Below are 17,826 nucleotides of genomic sequence, written 5' to 3'. Positions count from 1 at the left end.
ATTATATCTAAGTCTCTGACCCACTATGAGCTATTGTCTTAACAACCGCTCTAGTTAGCTTGCAATCATAGTCTGCTCTAGTTAGCTTGCAATCATAGTAGGTATTAGAGTCCCAATATAATATTCTATTTTATTCTTAACTCAATCTCTTGCTCTAAAACAGGCTAAGATGCTAAAATGTGAAAGGACAATTTGATAAGTACAGTGGCCAGCCATTGAAGCATGACTTTAGTTAAAGCAAATAAAATAAATCTTATTGCCTTGCAAGGTTGTAACTAACATGAAAAAATACTTTTTTTTCGGATTTCTGCCTTAAATATAGATTTGGGTGACAGCTTTGCTAATTAAGTAATTTGTTCTCCATTTATGTTTCTCTCATCAGTTAAAGCTTCCAGGAGGCCTGTTTTCTGCCCTACAATATATTCAACATAATGTGCAATGCTTGAGAAAAGTCCATCACCAAGATGAATATTAGTCAATGAAATTGTTACAGCGCTCAGAGTGAAACTGCATGCATCATCCTGGGTTGTTTTATTACTCTCTCGCTATACAAGAAATGAGCAATTGTTATCTGTTTAAATATTGATTACCTTCCTGCAACTGGAGCATAAAATGAAACTTTCTGTCCTAACACAAAGACGTCAGAGTTCTGAAGAGTTGTATAAGGATTTAGTGTCAAACTGTGTAAAAACTTGGGACTCTCGTCCTCCAGACAAATGCTTGGAAATCAATCTCAATTTCTTCATTTCTTAAGGAATTGCAGTTCACTGTACTTGCACAGTCATTGTACATCAGTCTTCCAAATGGGTGTTTTTGACATTTTGACACACTAAATTAAACCAATTAAAATAATTACGAGAAACAAAAAAATCCTTTGTTTTGTGGATTATTTCTTTGTGGTCCTTTGCACATGTTTTATGCAAAACAAAAAGTTTAGGTAAAAGAAAAACTCATTCCTGTGATATCTCTTTCGCCCAGGAAATGTATGGATGTATGAGATAAGCTGTTTGTCTATTTGATGTGTAAACTCAAGGAATAGGCCAGCTAATGCATACTTGGACACTCTACTGTTGTGTCCTGCAGGCACCAAGTATTTCTGAAGACCAGCATCCTGTAACGGATAGTAGGATAAGATGCCAGGAGCAGTGATTGGACCATAGAGGAAATTGGAAGGGGTCAATAGCCAGAAACCAAAACTGTGGAGCAGAAATCAGAATCAAGCTAGGTCAAGAAGCCAAAAATCAGGAGTGTAGAACCAAATCAATGTCAACAGTAAAGACGGGTCAAAACCACGAAAACATCAAATGACATAGAGGGGAAATAATCCTTCATACGAAACAAAGGGCAGAGATTGTGGCAAAAACCCAGCATTTGGTAGGATTCTATCAGGTTCATCTGAGGTCAATCTGGAGGAAAAGGCGCATATATGGCTTCACAGATACTCAACCTGGTGTCCTCTCGCAGGTGAGTGCAGGATACCCAGATCACATGGGCATGACTTGCAAGCAAGTCCCTGCTACCTATACCTCTTCAACCTAGTTCACGTGTCTGAGATGTTCCCAATCATCCACATTAGGAACACAGACTGTTAACACGTGTTAATGTTTGCATTGGCTAAGAGGGACCACAGTTGCTGTCTGTTCTTGGTTTAGTTGATTTCAAACATTGTTTGTATGTTAAGCACAACATAAGCCTTGATTGGTTCCTTGCAAATAAGTATTAATATTAAAACTGTGACAGCACTACAAAGAGGATAATCCATAAGTCTGAACAGCCTTTTAACAGTAATAGAAAAATGAATTGTTCCATGTTCATAGGGAGTGCATGAAACTAATTATATTAAATTATAAAGTAAAGTTTATAAATACATACACTTACAGTGATTTCAGGAGAAGTACCGTATTTGCTCGAATATAAGACGACCCTGATTATAAGACAACCCCCCAAAATCAAAATATTAATTTAGGAAAAAAACAAAAAGCCTGAATATAAGACTACCCTGTAGGAAAAAAGTTTTACTAGTAAATATTAATTCATGTAAACTAATTTTCATATTTAATAAAAGCTATGATTGAGAAAAATATATTTTTTATTTCCTTTTATTTGCCAACCTGCCCCCCCCAGTTATGCACATCTGCCCCCAGGCTTGCCACTCTGCCCCCAGAAATGCCTTATACCCCCTATTTGCCACTCTGCCCCATGATGTGCCTTTTAACCCTCTATATGCCACTCTGCCTCCAGAAATGTCTTATACCCTCCTATATGCTACTGTGCCCCATGATATGCCTTTTAACCCCCTATATGCCCCTCTGCCCCATGATATGCCTTATACCCCTATATGCCACTCTGGCATATAGGGGGTTAAAAGGCATATCATGGGGCTGAGTGGCATATACGGGGTTAAAATGCATTTCTGGAGGTATATATATACTGCTAACAGCAATCACACTCCTATCAAGCCAAGGCAGCCAGTACATGCTGGAACCTGTGGATGATAGTAGTGTGATTACAGCCTCCCTATGCCATGCTACCACCCCCACCCCCCTTACACATCCATGCTATCACACACACACACACTCATTCACAAACATTTAAATACTCATTCATTCCATACTTGTGCAAAAACCCTCCCCCACCCCCTTACCTGAACTGCAGATCTCCGACTCGCAGACTTCTGCAGGGGTCCGGCTGTGCGAGCAACTTCTCTGGCCCCGCCCCCAGAGGAAGGAGGGGGGAGGCAGAGTTATGTGAGGACTGTGCTAGCTTCCTGTTCTCCTGGACGCTGCTCGCGACCAAAGCCCGGTAAGCAGCCTGGCCCCAGCAGAATGAGGTCTGATAAGAAGACGGCCTCGATTATAAGACGAGGGGGATTTTTCAGAGCATTTGCTCTGGAAAAAACCTTGTCTTATAATCGAGCAAATACTGTATATAGCAATCTTACTACACGGTTGAAAATAGCAGTACTGGGCACCGAAGAAAAAAATATTTTTTATTTCATCGATTTAATATTTCTTTAAAAATGCATAGTCATGAATGTAATGCTTTCACAATCCTGTATTTGATTAGGAATTTATCTATTGTGTCATTACCCTTACTGTCTTCTAATTAGGAATGTGATACCAGGGCTTAATTAGTATCAGTGCAGCTACCCACTTTTGAAAATACTAATTACAATGCCAATAAAGCTGTGGATGCAAGAAAAGAAAAACTTTGGAGAGTTTGAATTAATAATTTAAGAATAATTCCTGTAAGTGAAAAAGCATCCATCTGGTAAAGGGCTAATTTAACATCCAAGAACAAAAGTAAACCCCATGTGTTCTGACTGAACAGGAAAATATTTGACACAGAACACTGCCGTAAATGCTTATAGCCCTGTTCTCCAATTATCCTAATGCAATAGATCACCATTGGGCAATCATCCCAGCATATTAAGATTGACACGCATAAATTTCTAAGATTTATATAATCATTTGCCTTTGACAACTGTACTCAAGAATAGATTTGTGTAGTAATTGATGAAGCTCGCTTTTGTAGTATTTGGCACACAACAATCCAGGAGATATGCATGAGTAACTCATTCACTCCAAATGTTCTTTAGTACAGACAGCGTGTCATAGTTGTGTCTAAGTGGACAGGATTGCTTTTTAAAGAGTTAACAGGCTCCTACTGGTAGGTGGAGAGCACAGTACTTCCTACTGTGACAGAGATTCATCATAAAGTTGAATCACAATAATACAAACAGTAGTGTATGTGCTTGCTTGCATGCTGTTTTACTAAGAGGTATAACTATAATTAAAATGACCCAATGGGGGGCATGGACTCCAAGCGTGGGGGAGCCATTGACCCCATCCTCTGCTCAGGGTTTATTTACTTGCAACCCCCCAGCCCACAGAGTAGGGGATGCAGAGGACAATCTTCAACCCTGCCCCTTTGGGACCCTTGTTTGTTTGTCATTTAATTAATTAATTGCATGGGGATGGGGCATCATTTTGTGAGTTTCAGGAGAGGTCATGTGATTTGTCATTGAACTTGCCTGAAATAGCCAGGATTTTAAGTCACATACAGTCGCAAACAACTTCCACTTTATTGAATATGCAAGTTGTTTTGCGAATGTTAGCATGTAAACAAAGCCCATTGTATTGTATTACTTATTGTTTCAAATGATTTTGTATGGAAGCATAGAGTTTGCTAGCAGCTTAAGAGCTACTCAGCAGTTCATGAGCAACTTGTTCAACCCAACTCTAAAGCCACCCCTGGAAATACAGAAAGTGGAAAATGATACTGTAAATAATATGAATACAAAATCCATTGGAAAATAATGTATTTCAACATTTTAGTTTGCATTGAGGATAATCATATGAGGCCCTAGAGTAATACCTTTGCCAATTGTATTTGTGCACATCAAAAGAATAGGAGAAATGGAGACTCCTGCAATGAAGCTTAATATTTTAAGAGTTTATTTTTGTATTTAAATAAAACAAACAAAGATGAAAAAACCTGTATCTGTATTTATTATGCTCCACTGTGTCTATTAAAACTCCCGGTAAGTGAATGAAACTGAATGGTGCCTTTGATCATTACTTTTTGATCTTAAACTAGCTCAGTTGGTTATTTAAAAAAGGCATACCATTTTAACACCAATTTAGTAGAATATCTTGTAATCCTGCAAGAGCAGCAGCATCCTCTTCCTCTGAACCAGGATCTCTTAACGTGTGTTAATCTTATCGTCAAGTTGTACATTATGAATTTTAATGTTTTTGTTAATTTTCGCTGTTCCCCTATTGTAATAGCACAACTGCATCTGCTGTTGCTCTATAAATATAAAGATAATTAATATAAGTGCTATTATATATATATATAAAAATGTCAACATTTTTAATTGACCGTGGAATAAAAAATGGATTTTCCATCTTTATAAAAAAAAAAGCCCGGTGAGTGCACCATCTTTTGTGGGCTTTTATATTTTGGTTATGGCTGTTAACACCCAAACCTTATTGTGACGGAAGCCTCCATCACTGGGACCACTGGAGAAGCCTGACTGCCAGCCTCCTCCCTATTGACTAAGGGGCCTGAGTTTGTAAAAGCTTCTGTGGCTACCCCAGCAGTATCATCCCATCACTGGCTGAGGGGGTTATCTCCAGCAGACAGCCAGGATCTGCCACCAGGGAGTGACCACCATTCTTTCAGTTTAATGTTGTATAAATCAGTCTCCCCCTATTGTATTGTTAATCTCGTTACTGCCCCTGTGGTCTCTGGGAGGCAGATTAAGGGGGCGGTTTGTGTCCCAATATCTTATTTTATGTAAATGTGTGTTTTGCTGGATATATCCAGCCCTGTGTGTGAGAAATAAATCAGTCTTCGTTTGGTTTTACCCTACACTGAGTCTCGGCTAGTGACTGGGGAACCGGGGAAAGTGTGGTGTCCCAGGCTAAGGGAGCACAATACAGCGGAAGTAGTCGATCGGACTAGCCAGCTCCGTGACACTTATCAATTAGGTGTAATTACTAAATAAAAAATAAGATAAAAGCACCAGTGTAGTCTAAGCTATTGTTAAGTATAATTTACCCTCCTCCAATACAAATTCATATAACAGTAACAGTGCTTTAAAAATTATGAGAATTTGTAGACATCTAGACAAGGAGATCCACATCTGGGCTTACTTTTACACCTAGGGAGAACCTTGTTATTCCCAAGGTAAAACATGCAAGAGTAGCTCAGATGGGAGCTTTAGTGGCCAGGTGGATTCCTGTTTTAGTGAGTCTCAAATATTAGCTCACTTGAGATATTGCAAAGGAAAGATCACCATCCACAAGAGCAGTCTAGAAATGAAACGTTTGTCAAATTACCTCCGTATCAGGTAACTGACAACCACAAATGTACATTTAAGCACTTTTCAATGCCTTACCAGTGAGGTGCAACTGATTTATTCTCACCCTTTTGTTAATGAATCTGTCCCTTTTCTCTATGAATCTGTTGAGGTTCTCCCCAAGTGCAAAGGCCAGTGGTAATGTAGACTGCATGATCCATGTGCTTAGAGAGATACCAATCACACCTCACTGACAAGGCTCAGAAGAGGCTACTTAGTGTAATGACACTGGTGAAATAAAATGTGTGACTCTTCTGTCAGGTTTTCTGGAAAGTAGGCCACTTAAAGGCTACTTGCTCTTGGCTGGGCTTGTCCCAGCATTTTGTGTCTGCAGCTTTGTGGAGGGGGGGGTCTACAATTAAAAGTTAGGATGAGGGTGTCACAACTGGGAAAGTATATATAATATATATATATTTTGGGGCATTTTTCTTTGGGTTATTATGGCAGTGTAGAGGGAAAAGACCCCTTTGTTGTTGTCAAGCCCCTAACAGGTAACTTTCTAGTTGTTATGAGCTATAACATCTCTGATATATACCATTCCAGAGAAATAAACATTTTGTTTGGGATTCTTACATCAATTACAAATTAATAAATGTGCAGCTACGAAAACTCACAGAGTAATTTAATATGCATTCTCCTTTGACAGGGTTCAGGGATATTAAACTGTCCCTTTCAGTTGTAGTGAGAAAAAGGTTAATAAAATATCTATCAAGCGCAAATACATTACAGATTAATGAGCCAATTATATATGTGTGCATTGGTACTTCAAGATGTTTCAGTTTCTTCATTTCCAGTGCCAGAAACTCTTGGCAGACATAAGCAAATGGTGAATATGTGGATGTTGTCATTTTCATATCAAGGTTTGAAATCTTAAACAACAAAAAGCAAAGTGTGCATATATTTGTTCGTGATAGTCTGGTACTGGCTGTATCAAGGCTGCTGTCAGGAGAGCTATTCCTGTTTTATACTGCGTTCTATGTAAAAATTTGTTGCCCTTCAGAGAATTTCATTTTGGTCATATTTTTGTTTCTTATCTTGAATGCAATTTTATCTCTTGAGTAAGATGTGGGTCTTTAGGCAGTTATTATAATTTCATGGAATTCTATGTTCTCTCTCTGGGAATTTTATACTGAAAGTTTGTTGAATGCTGGTATACTTTGTGGTGGTCAAGCCAGCATAAGTGGACAAGCTTACTACGGCACAGTTTACAAGCATATTAGAACTTTGGATCCTTCTTAATACATGAAGAACCATTCGATGGAGCTGGTGTTTTGGGTGGTATCCTCCTAATAAGCTGTCCTAAGACAGGCCCTCTAGATTGGGCCCTGTTCCAAGTCCATAACTACTGGCATAGTGTCGCAAACTTCATAGATTCAGCTTCTTAGAGAATTTCTCAGTCCATAGTTTTTTTAGCCACTGTGGTAATGGTTATTTTTGAATCTTGATCTGCTAACCCAGTAGCAATTTTGTTATTTAATAGAGAAACCCTTTAGCTTTGCTTTGTCAAAAAAGGTGATCATATTTAACTCAAACAAAAGATCTCATATGAGGATCTATCCATTTAGATGTACTCAAAATTACACTGCTTTCCCAGCAGGTAATTGCTCTCTTTCAGATTTCCACTTGTAATATACACACAGGAGGTAATCCATCATGCATTTTTTCTTTTATCAAGGAACAGTGGACACATAATAATGTGATGGGTCTGAAACTTATGTAACAAATAGTAGTGATTAGACCGACCTATGGAATAGTGCCATTAACAAGAGGTCTGCATTAAATTTTTTACTTAATTGCTAAAAATATTAAGGATATTGAAAGGATGTTTAACCCTTTCAATGCTGACACATGTTCTGTACCATATACGATATCAACTACACTGCTACTCCTGCACTACTTCCACATTACTAAGTGTGCTCAAACCTCACTTACGAGTTCCATCACAAGATGGAAGCATTGCTCAAGGTGCCTTGGTATGTCACCTGCAGCACACCAGATGTCCCAATACGTTTGTCCATATAGTAAAATATAGTATGTGCAAAAATGTATTATATGTAATTTACAGTGTTCTATTATCCTCTTATACTTACTGTCAAACACATCCGGCGTGAACTCGCTCTGTCTCTTTCTCTTTCTCTCTATAGATATCCTCCACTTAGACATGTGTCGTAGCTCAACAAACTTCTATAGACAGGCCATTGTCTAAAGGTTTTGCAGTTTACATTGCTTATATGATAAGGTTTTTGCATCTAATTCGTGGTTTGGCTGTTCTCACAGGTGCACATTGTGTTTTGATTAGGTGTTACAGTTGCTTACTGCTCATGTGCGGTTCTTCATTTGCTCTTTGTCAGGGGCACAGAATTGCTACAATCATAGTGCATACAGAATGACCATTCTACAGTTTATTTTTTACTATGACTAGATTTAGTCAAGTCCATTGAATCAAGGCCACTATGATTTCTTTAGAGTCTTCTATTCATCATATTTTGGTTTGGGTTAGCTGCCGAAAGCAGGGCCTTCCCCTCTGTACCAGTATGCCTTAATGTGTCTTAATCTTATTGTAAAAATGTATATAGTTAATTTTAATTTTAACCGCTTTTACAACCGTATTCAATTCATTGCAAATCCACTGATTCTCTAAAATCTTTCAACATCCTCTCCCCCATAACATAACACCTTCTATTTCTTGTTTAACTTTTTTCCTATTTCAGGAGTCAGGATACTTTTGTAACAAATGACAAGAATGAAGTAAAAATGATAGCTTTATTGTCTACGTTTATAGCACATAGTCTTTCAGGACCTTTAGGTCCCCTCTTCAGGCATAGTTTAGCAAATGAAGTGAGAACAACATGACAAATATATGCACACAGTGTATGAAAAAATAAAAATAGGCTACAGTGAGTGCAATGCACAGGGGGATTAACTAATGCAACATAAGGCCTGGATATTTGATGTAATCTAAGTGGTGTTTCGGGTGAGAACAAAGAAAGTCTGAGAATTGTTAGTTATGCAAAAAAAAGACATGAAGCCAATCCCAGATACCTGTCTATAACTGTTTTTTTCTGTTGAAAACATAACACCTAATGGCTAACTGAAAGCTATCATTTTTTAATGCACGTCTGTCATTATTTTATTACTCTGACTCCTGTCAATTATATTGTTTAACACTGTATCAGTCTTTCTCTTCTTAGCATGTTCTGTACAATTTGCCCTTCAGCATATCTCCCTATCATTTTCATAATGATAGGGAGATATGCTGGAGGGAAAATATCCTCTTTCTTCTGCATCAGCTATCGCTAAAACTTGTTTTACACTTTCTTTTTTGTTCACCTTTTTCACCTCATACACTCACCTCACATCTGTTTCCCTTCCCATAGTCCTATTTTACTTTCCTCCAGGACTTTCCATTTCATATGCTCCTTATTTATTTTCTTTGTCGCTTATTTCTCCATCATCTCTTTTAACCCTTTTTTATTAACCAATTGGCCTTCACCCTCCTTATCTTGAACCTTAGTTCTAAAAACCTGCTGCAGCCCAAACCCTTTTTCATGTTTGAGATATAAGACACTATTACCTTCATGATGTCCAGAGGGATCCTTCCCTGTGTCTGTAGAGTAGGTAAGCCATATAATACTGCAAAGAACTACATTACAGTGGCAAACTCTATCATTATGCAGATAAGAGCACCCACACAGAGTTAATCAGGGACCAATCATTTCCACAAATTCTCAGGCATCAAACACGTTTTAAAACTTGGCAAATAAGGCTAGTACCTAGACTTCCCAGTCACCAACCTCAGCGCTTCTCTGCCTAATCACGCAAATCCACATTTAGTAGGCACATTGCGGATTCCAAGTCAAGACCAAATGCGAGTCTAATATGATCAAAACATGTCACTGTGTCTCCAATGAGATAAAAGGACATTTCAATAAAAAGCGAATTGAACTGAATCTTTGCCTTCCTCTTTCAATGTCTCAAAATATCGATACCTAAAGCCAAACTACAGAAAATACTACATAATATATTCACTGTGTGGCAAATACAGTGGAAACTAAAACTGATAAATTACATTTCATTCTTATCAGATAGTTTAAACCTCAAGATGATGTAAAAAATATTGTAATCCACAAATAGTGGATTAAGATGATATGTGATCACAGCGGAGCTACGTTTAGCTTATTTATCTTTTTTATATTTTGTGCTTCAAATTCATAATGAAACTATATTTATCTGGACACAGCAGACACACACTGAGACAATATGCACATTTATTTTATCTATTGAAGATTTCCTAGAGAAATGCTATTTGTGTTATCTGTAGACAGGCTTGAACAGTTGTAAAAATGGACAAAGATGTTAGGATAAGGAATTTACATGAGATCTTTATAGCAACTCAAGTGGGAAAAGAAATGTGCTGTGCTGTGGTTTTATTATGATTATTGTGATGACATAGTCTTGTTTGTACTAAAAAAAAAATATTGTAAAAAGCTTGGAAAACAGACATTTACCTTATTGCCACGCAAGACAACTTGTATGCAATTTAGAAACAGGACCAGGGAAGAAGACTTGGGCCAACTCACTGACCTCTAATGCAACTTTGATATTACAACTTTTGATCAGTTGGTATTGATATGAGTAAACAGTGCTCATCAGCTAATGTATGGCCATCGGGGTCAACATCATTCAGAATCTATTCTTTGGGGGAGCATAGCAGATCAGTTCCATTTTAGATTTAAATTTCCTCACAGGAAATTATTTGCATGTCTTTTAAAACAACAGTAAGCCCATTTACCATGCAAACTTGAGAGGAATACAATTATTTGAAGTAAGTGGAATTTAATTTAATATAGAAAATACTTTTCAAGCAAACTTTTCATAGAGTTCACGCTAATTAGTCACAAAGTACAAAAAGATGAGATTTTACAGAATATCTTTTAAAGGCATGAGCACTGTTGTGCTGCCGGCCCGTTTACTGGATATAAAACTCTAGCATGTCCAGACAGCTTTCAGGATTTCCCTAATTAGTTTACAACTGTCAGTTTTCCAATACTGTGGACACAAAACCTATTGATCTAATTTGCTTGTTTAGAAAAAATTGACTTCCTGATGCTTAAGGCATATCACAGTGAGAAGAAAGACAACAAGATTTTTCTCTTAACATTACATTAGTAAACCAAGCAAACATACTTAAGACCTTAGGCAAAGATGACTTTTACAGTATGAGTTGAAAGATCCAATATTGAAAAGTAATTGTCAACTGTAGAGCGCTTTACCACACTATAGGACCAATGTATATAGGAGGCCACCAAAAGAGCCAACTGAGGGCAATATGGCGGTGTTTGTAATGTCTCTGCACTCTGGAGGAGAGGACATCACCACAAGCGCCACTATATTGCCCTCAGTTGGCAATTTTGTGACGTCCTCTTCCCCGAGTGGAGGACGTCACTGCAAGCGCCTCCATTTTGGCAGAGGTCCTCGTCAGGTTATGTCTGCGGAGATGCGGGCAAAGAAAGAAGATAGCAGCTTGAAGATAGAATGGAGAAAAGAGAAGGTGATGTGAAGAAGATGCAGAAGTAGTTGGCAGAAGCGGAAGTGGTCCGCAGAGAAGGTAAGGGAACAATTAGGGAGAGTGAGAGAGTAAATGGGTGAATGTCGACCCGTGAATGTCCTCATGAGGTGATCTGGCCTTGTTTTGGGGGCTTCATAGAAATCACAGAATTTATCCAAATTCTGTAAATTTGCTATTTGTATGAATCTGAAAGCACAAGTCTAGCAACTACATTAGGATTCTACATTAGGATTGAAGGTCGCAAGAAGGTTACTTTTTAGACAGTTTGTACAATGCAACAGTCTTTTACAGAAACCTCACATCTGTATACTAACCGGGGCATCACATTTCTATATTGACTCCAAAGAAGACAAAAGTGACAGGATTTGAGGCATAACACCCATTATTCCACCACAAACACAATCTAAAAAATCTGATAACAATTTGTAAAAGGATGAAATGGCTGCATTTTTGGATAACGTGATCATTTACTCACTTAATAAGTATATATGCATTTTATATATAAAATTTTATATATATAAAAAAATCTGATGAACAAAAATCAGAGACTTGGGGGATTGTTTATGTATAAAAAATGCTACTTTCTGTAGTTTGTGTGCTAAAGAAATATGGGTCTAAAACATGTGATGATATTTAAAAAACAAGTTTATTCAAAATGTAGAGCGAATTAATGAGCAGTTTGTTGGATCGAAGTTTAACCGTAACTGCCAAATAAATGTTTCTACAGAAGGAACCAAGACTAGTTGGAATATGCTTGGTTCTCGTAAAGTCATACTTACCATCCTTAACAGTGTGTAGTAATTATGACTACAATGAGAACTATATATATACAAATATATATATATATATATATATATATATATATATATATATTATATTATATTATATTCAAAAGTGTAATATATATTATATTATATTCAAAAGTGTAATGTCAATTTAAGTAGAAGTGTAATCAAATATAAAAATAAATATATTTAATAAGAGATGGAGTCAAAGAATTCGTTTTAACTTTTCCCTTTTATACAAAACATGACACCTTAAATGCAAACATAAAACATTCAACAAAAATTGATGAACAACTTTTTTTTAGCTCAAATTTTGATATGAAATGGAAATCCAATTTTCATTGCCCACATTCACAGTGTATATGCTAAACATTCTTCTAACATTGAAGACATTTTGTCCCTGGCTCATGTGTTTCAGCTCCACATACATTTCAGATTTAATTTCCTATTGCTTGTCCATGATAACTTAATGCAACATTTAACCATTAAATTAGATTTAATATGGTTGATTTACTAGAGCTGATTTATTGGCAGGTTATTTTTGAGCAGAACACTTGTGAAAATGATATGCAGCCAATGGGATTTAAATCCTTATAGGAATATCAGTTTCTAGTGTATGTTTGCATCTATCTTAAGAAAAGGTTTCAAATCCCATAAAATAAAGATGAGTTTAATAACCCATCTTGCTTGAAAAACAGACTCATAAATATATAAAGTATTTTTTAATATAATTAAGACTTGACACGTGAATAGAGCACTTTTTCATTAAGGGAGTATTAGGAGGCAAAAGGAGAATATTTTATTATTTTGTAATCACTGACCGTTGACAACTTAATTATCTTCTCTTTTCATATGACCGCTACTCCCAAACACTTTCTATCTCATTTTCCCTAAAGTTTAGAATAGGGGTGACTGGTATGTGGACAGGGACACTCCAGTTCTCCAGGCTTTTCGTACTTTTGGTTTGGTGAATTTCATTGACGTAATGGAAGTGAATCGCCATAGGAACTGAAATATTATAAGTATTTGTATCTGAATACATAGAATGTCTTAGCCAACAATGACTTTGTAAATCACTGCCTGGGGTAAATATTAATCTTTCAGAATCTTCTTAGATTATGAAAGATTAATATTTACTTATTTCAGTTATGCTTTTTTTTTTAAAGAATGTGCACAGCAATGCCTGGCTCTAGTTGGAATGGTTCTATGTTATGTATGATGTAACTCATGTCTTATGTGCTGTGAGGTTAGTCATACTTAAAGGAAATGCAAAAGGTCTGTAGTTTTCAGCTGGCTCAGTTGAAAACCTTAAAAATATCGACCGATTGAATAATGTCTTCATATTTTTATTGTCAATTTTTTAGGGTGCACATTTTCTTCATTTTGTGAGTTAAAGGAACACTATCACTGTCCTGGTATGAATTTTGAAAATCAACACTGAGGACTAATGCTTTTAAGCACTAGATTAATGTGCTTTACACATACTAGTACAGTATATAGCTATACATCACTCTCTGGAATCAAACTGTTTCTATCCCTCTTTTTCCCCCCTGGTGTCTCTTTTCTAGTAGGTCACAATATCGAGTGTATCACTGTTCCACAGTTTTGTTATCACAACAATTGAAGTAGAAAATGTAATTACGGCCTTTAGGTACATTGTTTAAAAAGTACTCCATTTGGGTATGAGATGTTAGTAGATTGTGGAACATATTTACTAGATAATATCATTAAACTGTCCTTCTAACATAGTAGAAACTTGTGTATTGAAATCTGCATATCCAGAATCCCATCTATCTGATCTCTGTTATTATGAAATGCATGAGGCATAATTATACACTTGTTAAAATTGTTATAGTTAATGTTGTGTTTGCTTTTTCAGAAATTAATACGTAAATGGATTACTTAACTACCCTTGCAACGCAGCACATCAGCCATTTCACATAAAGAATGCTGTGCTGCGTGTAATTTCATCACATGTCATGAACTGAATTTAAAATAAAAATAAAACAGATTTCAGAATCTGTTTCTAGATTTCACAAAGGTGTGAGCAAAGGCATGGGGCAAACTAAAAGCCATAACCCCAAAAGATAATAAATGAAATTTTTTTTTCATGAATACATTTTTTAAACAAAATCCTGATTGCTTACAAACTACATTTGAGGGCTTTGTTTATCAGCAGTTTACAAGTTGGATAATAATTATCATGAACAAACATATTCATAAACAACATTTGTAGGTCAAAGTTCTAAATGTAAAAAAAAAAAAAAGCTACGCAAACCCACACAATATTGCTTTTCAACGATCCACTATTAGTCCTGGAGTGTTTTTTATAAATATGACCCTAGGTTGTAATGTAATTGCTTGTACCCTGAATTTTAAACGCTCAAATTACACAATGGAAATGATTTCTATATTTTTCTTCTTTGCTTATTTTGATAAACAAAACAATTAAATGATCACTTAAGCCATATATCACCTTCCTGGATCATTACAATGTTTCACTTAATCCCAATAAACATTACACAAAAGCTTTCAAAGGGCTTCCTTGGGAGTACATTCCATCTTCTCTATCAGATACTTTAAAATGTCCACAAGGTATGTCCTCCTCTGTGCTTTATTATTGTTTGCTGCATCAAGGAACATTATAAAGCTGCAGGTTTACCTTAAATAACCCTCAACATCCCCTCAGTCCCTCACCCTCCTTTTCATATCTATTTCCGCTTTCCTTTTGCTGTCTCTTCCTCCTTGTAAACAACCTCCAAAACTGCATTAAGGCTATGACCCCGCTTCTTCCTCAGAATCATCACCTACCACCCATCGGTCCACTACATCTCTCTGCTATCACCATCTACATATCCCTCTTTATAGCTATCACCACTGGCAATTAGTGCTTAGACTTGTTGGGGTTTATCGCAAAGGGGACTCCCTTGTGTAAGTAATTAACATGATTTCTCCTGTCTACTGATAACAGAGCAATGATGTATAATACCCACCATTTTTCCCCATGGCTGTTGTTGTAAAGGTCCCTTTTCCTGCCGTGGAAGTAGAGCTCATCTTATCTATTAATGAAAGAAGGTGAGGTAAGAAGTAAAGAAAATCAGTAGCTGCTGAAAATGTAAAAAATTGGATCGGAAATTAACATTTGAACATGTTTGACAGAGGTCTCAGAGTGGGATCAAATAATAATGGAGAGCGTAGGCAGTCCTGTTTCCTCTCATTTTACATGGTAAGTGAAGTAGAAATGGTCCCTTTAACCTAAATTAGTGTTGTTGGGTTTACATATGGGGCCCTATTAAAAGTATATCTATTAGGTTGTAGCCCAATTTAATGCAGGGTTTCAAACAAAAAACTCCAATTCACCCTGTTGAAACTTTTGAGCATCTAGAACAGGGAGCAGAGGAGCTGGGAAGCCATTCAGATGCTGCAGGCAAAGTATATCGTATTGAGAATTCTGGGGGTGGTGTCACTGTCCTCTCATTCAGAAATAAATCCAGCCTGGTCCTATCCTATCAAATACAGAAAACACATGTTTTGGAAAACAGTTTTATATTATTGTTAAAAAGTGAGATTGGCCTATAGTTGCCACACTGAATTGGTCTTTTTTCCGGTCAGGGCAGTTATCACAGCTTCTAAAGTCTGCTGCGGTAATTGCAACCCATACAATAAGGGATTTAATATGAATCAGTGTCTGGGATTTTACTTGTCACCAAAATTTCCCCCCTGAAATAGATTTATTTTTATTAAATATATTTATTAACTGGGTGTCTCAGGCTGGGTGATATTCTGTTTTCTGTATATAACACACATACACATGCCATACTGTGAGTGGGCTGTATGTACGTGCATAGGTATCTACAATGCAATGTTCCCATTTTAGAATAGGTTACAGTATAGTATGTTTGTATTGTAGTAAGCAAAATGTTTTACTTATTTCTGGTTTACAGTTCATTTCACAACATCTGAGCTCCAACTGGGAGACATGGCAAAACCTTAATGCAAATTCTATACAATGTTTTATTAACAAAAAGTGGTGGTAGGTCCAAACTCTCTTGTCAGCTCTCATTTTAGTGAATAAACTCACTAGAGGGTTAGCAGTTTTGTTTTCAACTTCTTATGTCACTTTTCATTATAAAGGGCAAGTGCTTCTCCAGCAATAAGGGCTAAGCTGACCCAGCATAATGCATAATTTAATGGAAAACTCGTCAAAAGCTCACTGATTTAACTATTTATTATATAGTTCTTCCAAGGAGTTGAAAGCACAATTTTCCTGCAAAACGCTCTTACAACTCTTCATTTAGTGAATAAACCCCAAAGTACTATGAAACACAGATCTTCCTTGAGGGCCTCAACTGAAAGTCTGAAATTAAAAAAACTATGCAAATTAAAATGGGGCAAAGAAATCCAATACCAATTATTCCTGAAGAAAACCATTAAGATAATAAACGTATACATTAAAAAGAATTGAAAGGAGAAGGGTGTTCAAATTCTTCACTCCACTCAGAAAAACAAATCTGTCAATCATATCCATTGCACATGAGTATTTGCCATTTTCTAGAATGATGACAAATGTTCGTGTAAATGGAAAAATGTGCTCTTTTAGAAGTCTTTTGACACACAAAAATTGCATCATTTATGCAATGTATTAGCTGTCGGCATTGAAAATTCACCAAGGAATAAGAATGTGCATTCACTACCCGGAGTAATTTGTTATCTTGACAAACTCCTGCCAGAGAACTCCCTAACAATGACTACTGTATAAGCTACGGTGCCAAGACTATGACAAGTTTACGAGATGAAAATTACTCCTTTAATGAAAAGGACTCTTCTTTCTTCAATGTAGCAACCTAAAGTAAAAATTATAAAAAAAAAAAAAAAAACTTTATATTTTTTTCTTTATTTTTTATATTTTTTATTGACAGTGTTTTTTGTTGTTTTTTTTTTTTTTTTTTACTATTACTCTGTCATTATTGTTATTATTTAGCATATCACATACACTGTAAAAACATGCCATAAAAAAACACAAACTCCTTCTGTCGCCATGGAAACAATTGCACATTCAATAATTTCCTCCCACATGCTTCCTCCCAACTGACAAACTGACACATGTGTTTCTTAGCCGAGCTGGGCAAGGAGCCTCTGCATTACCTTGGCAACTTGACATATGTTAAAAAAGCCAAATCTTACCCAAGATGGAGGAAAATTAACCCATGTTTCCTACATATTTCAGCATAACCTCTGAGATTATAGGCGACAGTGGCAAACTTTAAAATCTATAATAAATGTTTTCAAAATCATGCAACAAAAAATCAATATGTGCTAAATTATAACAGTTCATATTTTTGGGGGTGTTATACTGAAGACTAGTTAATAAAACATTTGTACACACAATTGTATAAGACTAGCCTAACCAAGAACAGACAGGAGGGTCTTAAATTTTAGCTCAGTTTTGCCATTCTAAATGAAAAATCTTCACTGGCATATAAATCTAATTCAGCCCACAGCTGCAGTCCATAACAGAAATGCAAGGTAAATTTCCTCTGCAAAAATTAACTCACAGATGCATGTTTCGGCCTTCGTGGGTCTCATCATTGCGACGCAGTTAGTTT

At 36.4% G+C, this 17,826-nt stretch overlaps 1 protein-coding gene across 2 annotated transcripts in view; it reads right to left on the bottom strand.

Moving 5' to 3' along the window:
- The window catches only part of KCTD16 (potassium channel tetramerization domain containing 16), a 130,301-nt gene that overhangs the window by 56,965 nt on the left and 55,510 nt on the right, over positions 1–17,826 (bottom strand). The window contains exon 3 of one of the 2 annotated variants that reach the window (XM_053462557.1): positions 15,214–15,279. The exons of the other annotated variant lie outside the window; for it this stretch is intronic. Coding sequence (XP_053318532.1) covers positions 15,214–15,279 — 66 coding nt within the window. The remainder of the gene's footprint in view (positions 1–15,213; positions 15,280–17,826) is intronic. 2 annotated transcript variants of the gene reach the window in all.

This window comes from Spea bombifrons, chromosome 4 (assembly GCF_027358695.1).
Source record: "Spea bombifrons isolate aSpeBom1 chromosome 4, aSpeBom1.2.pri, whole genome shotgun sequence".
Taxonomy (NCBI): Eukaryota; Metazoa; Chordata; class Amphibia; order Anura; family Pelobatidae; genus Spea; species Spea bombifrons.
The sequence above is the reverse complement of the archived record's forward strand: the minus strand, read 5'-3'. Positions and strand labels throughout refer to the sequence as shown.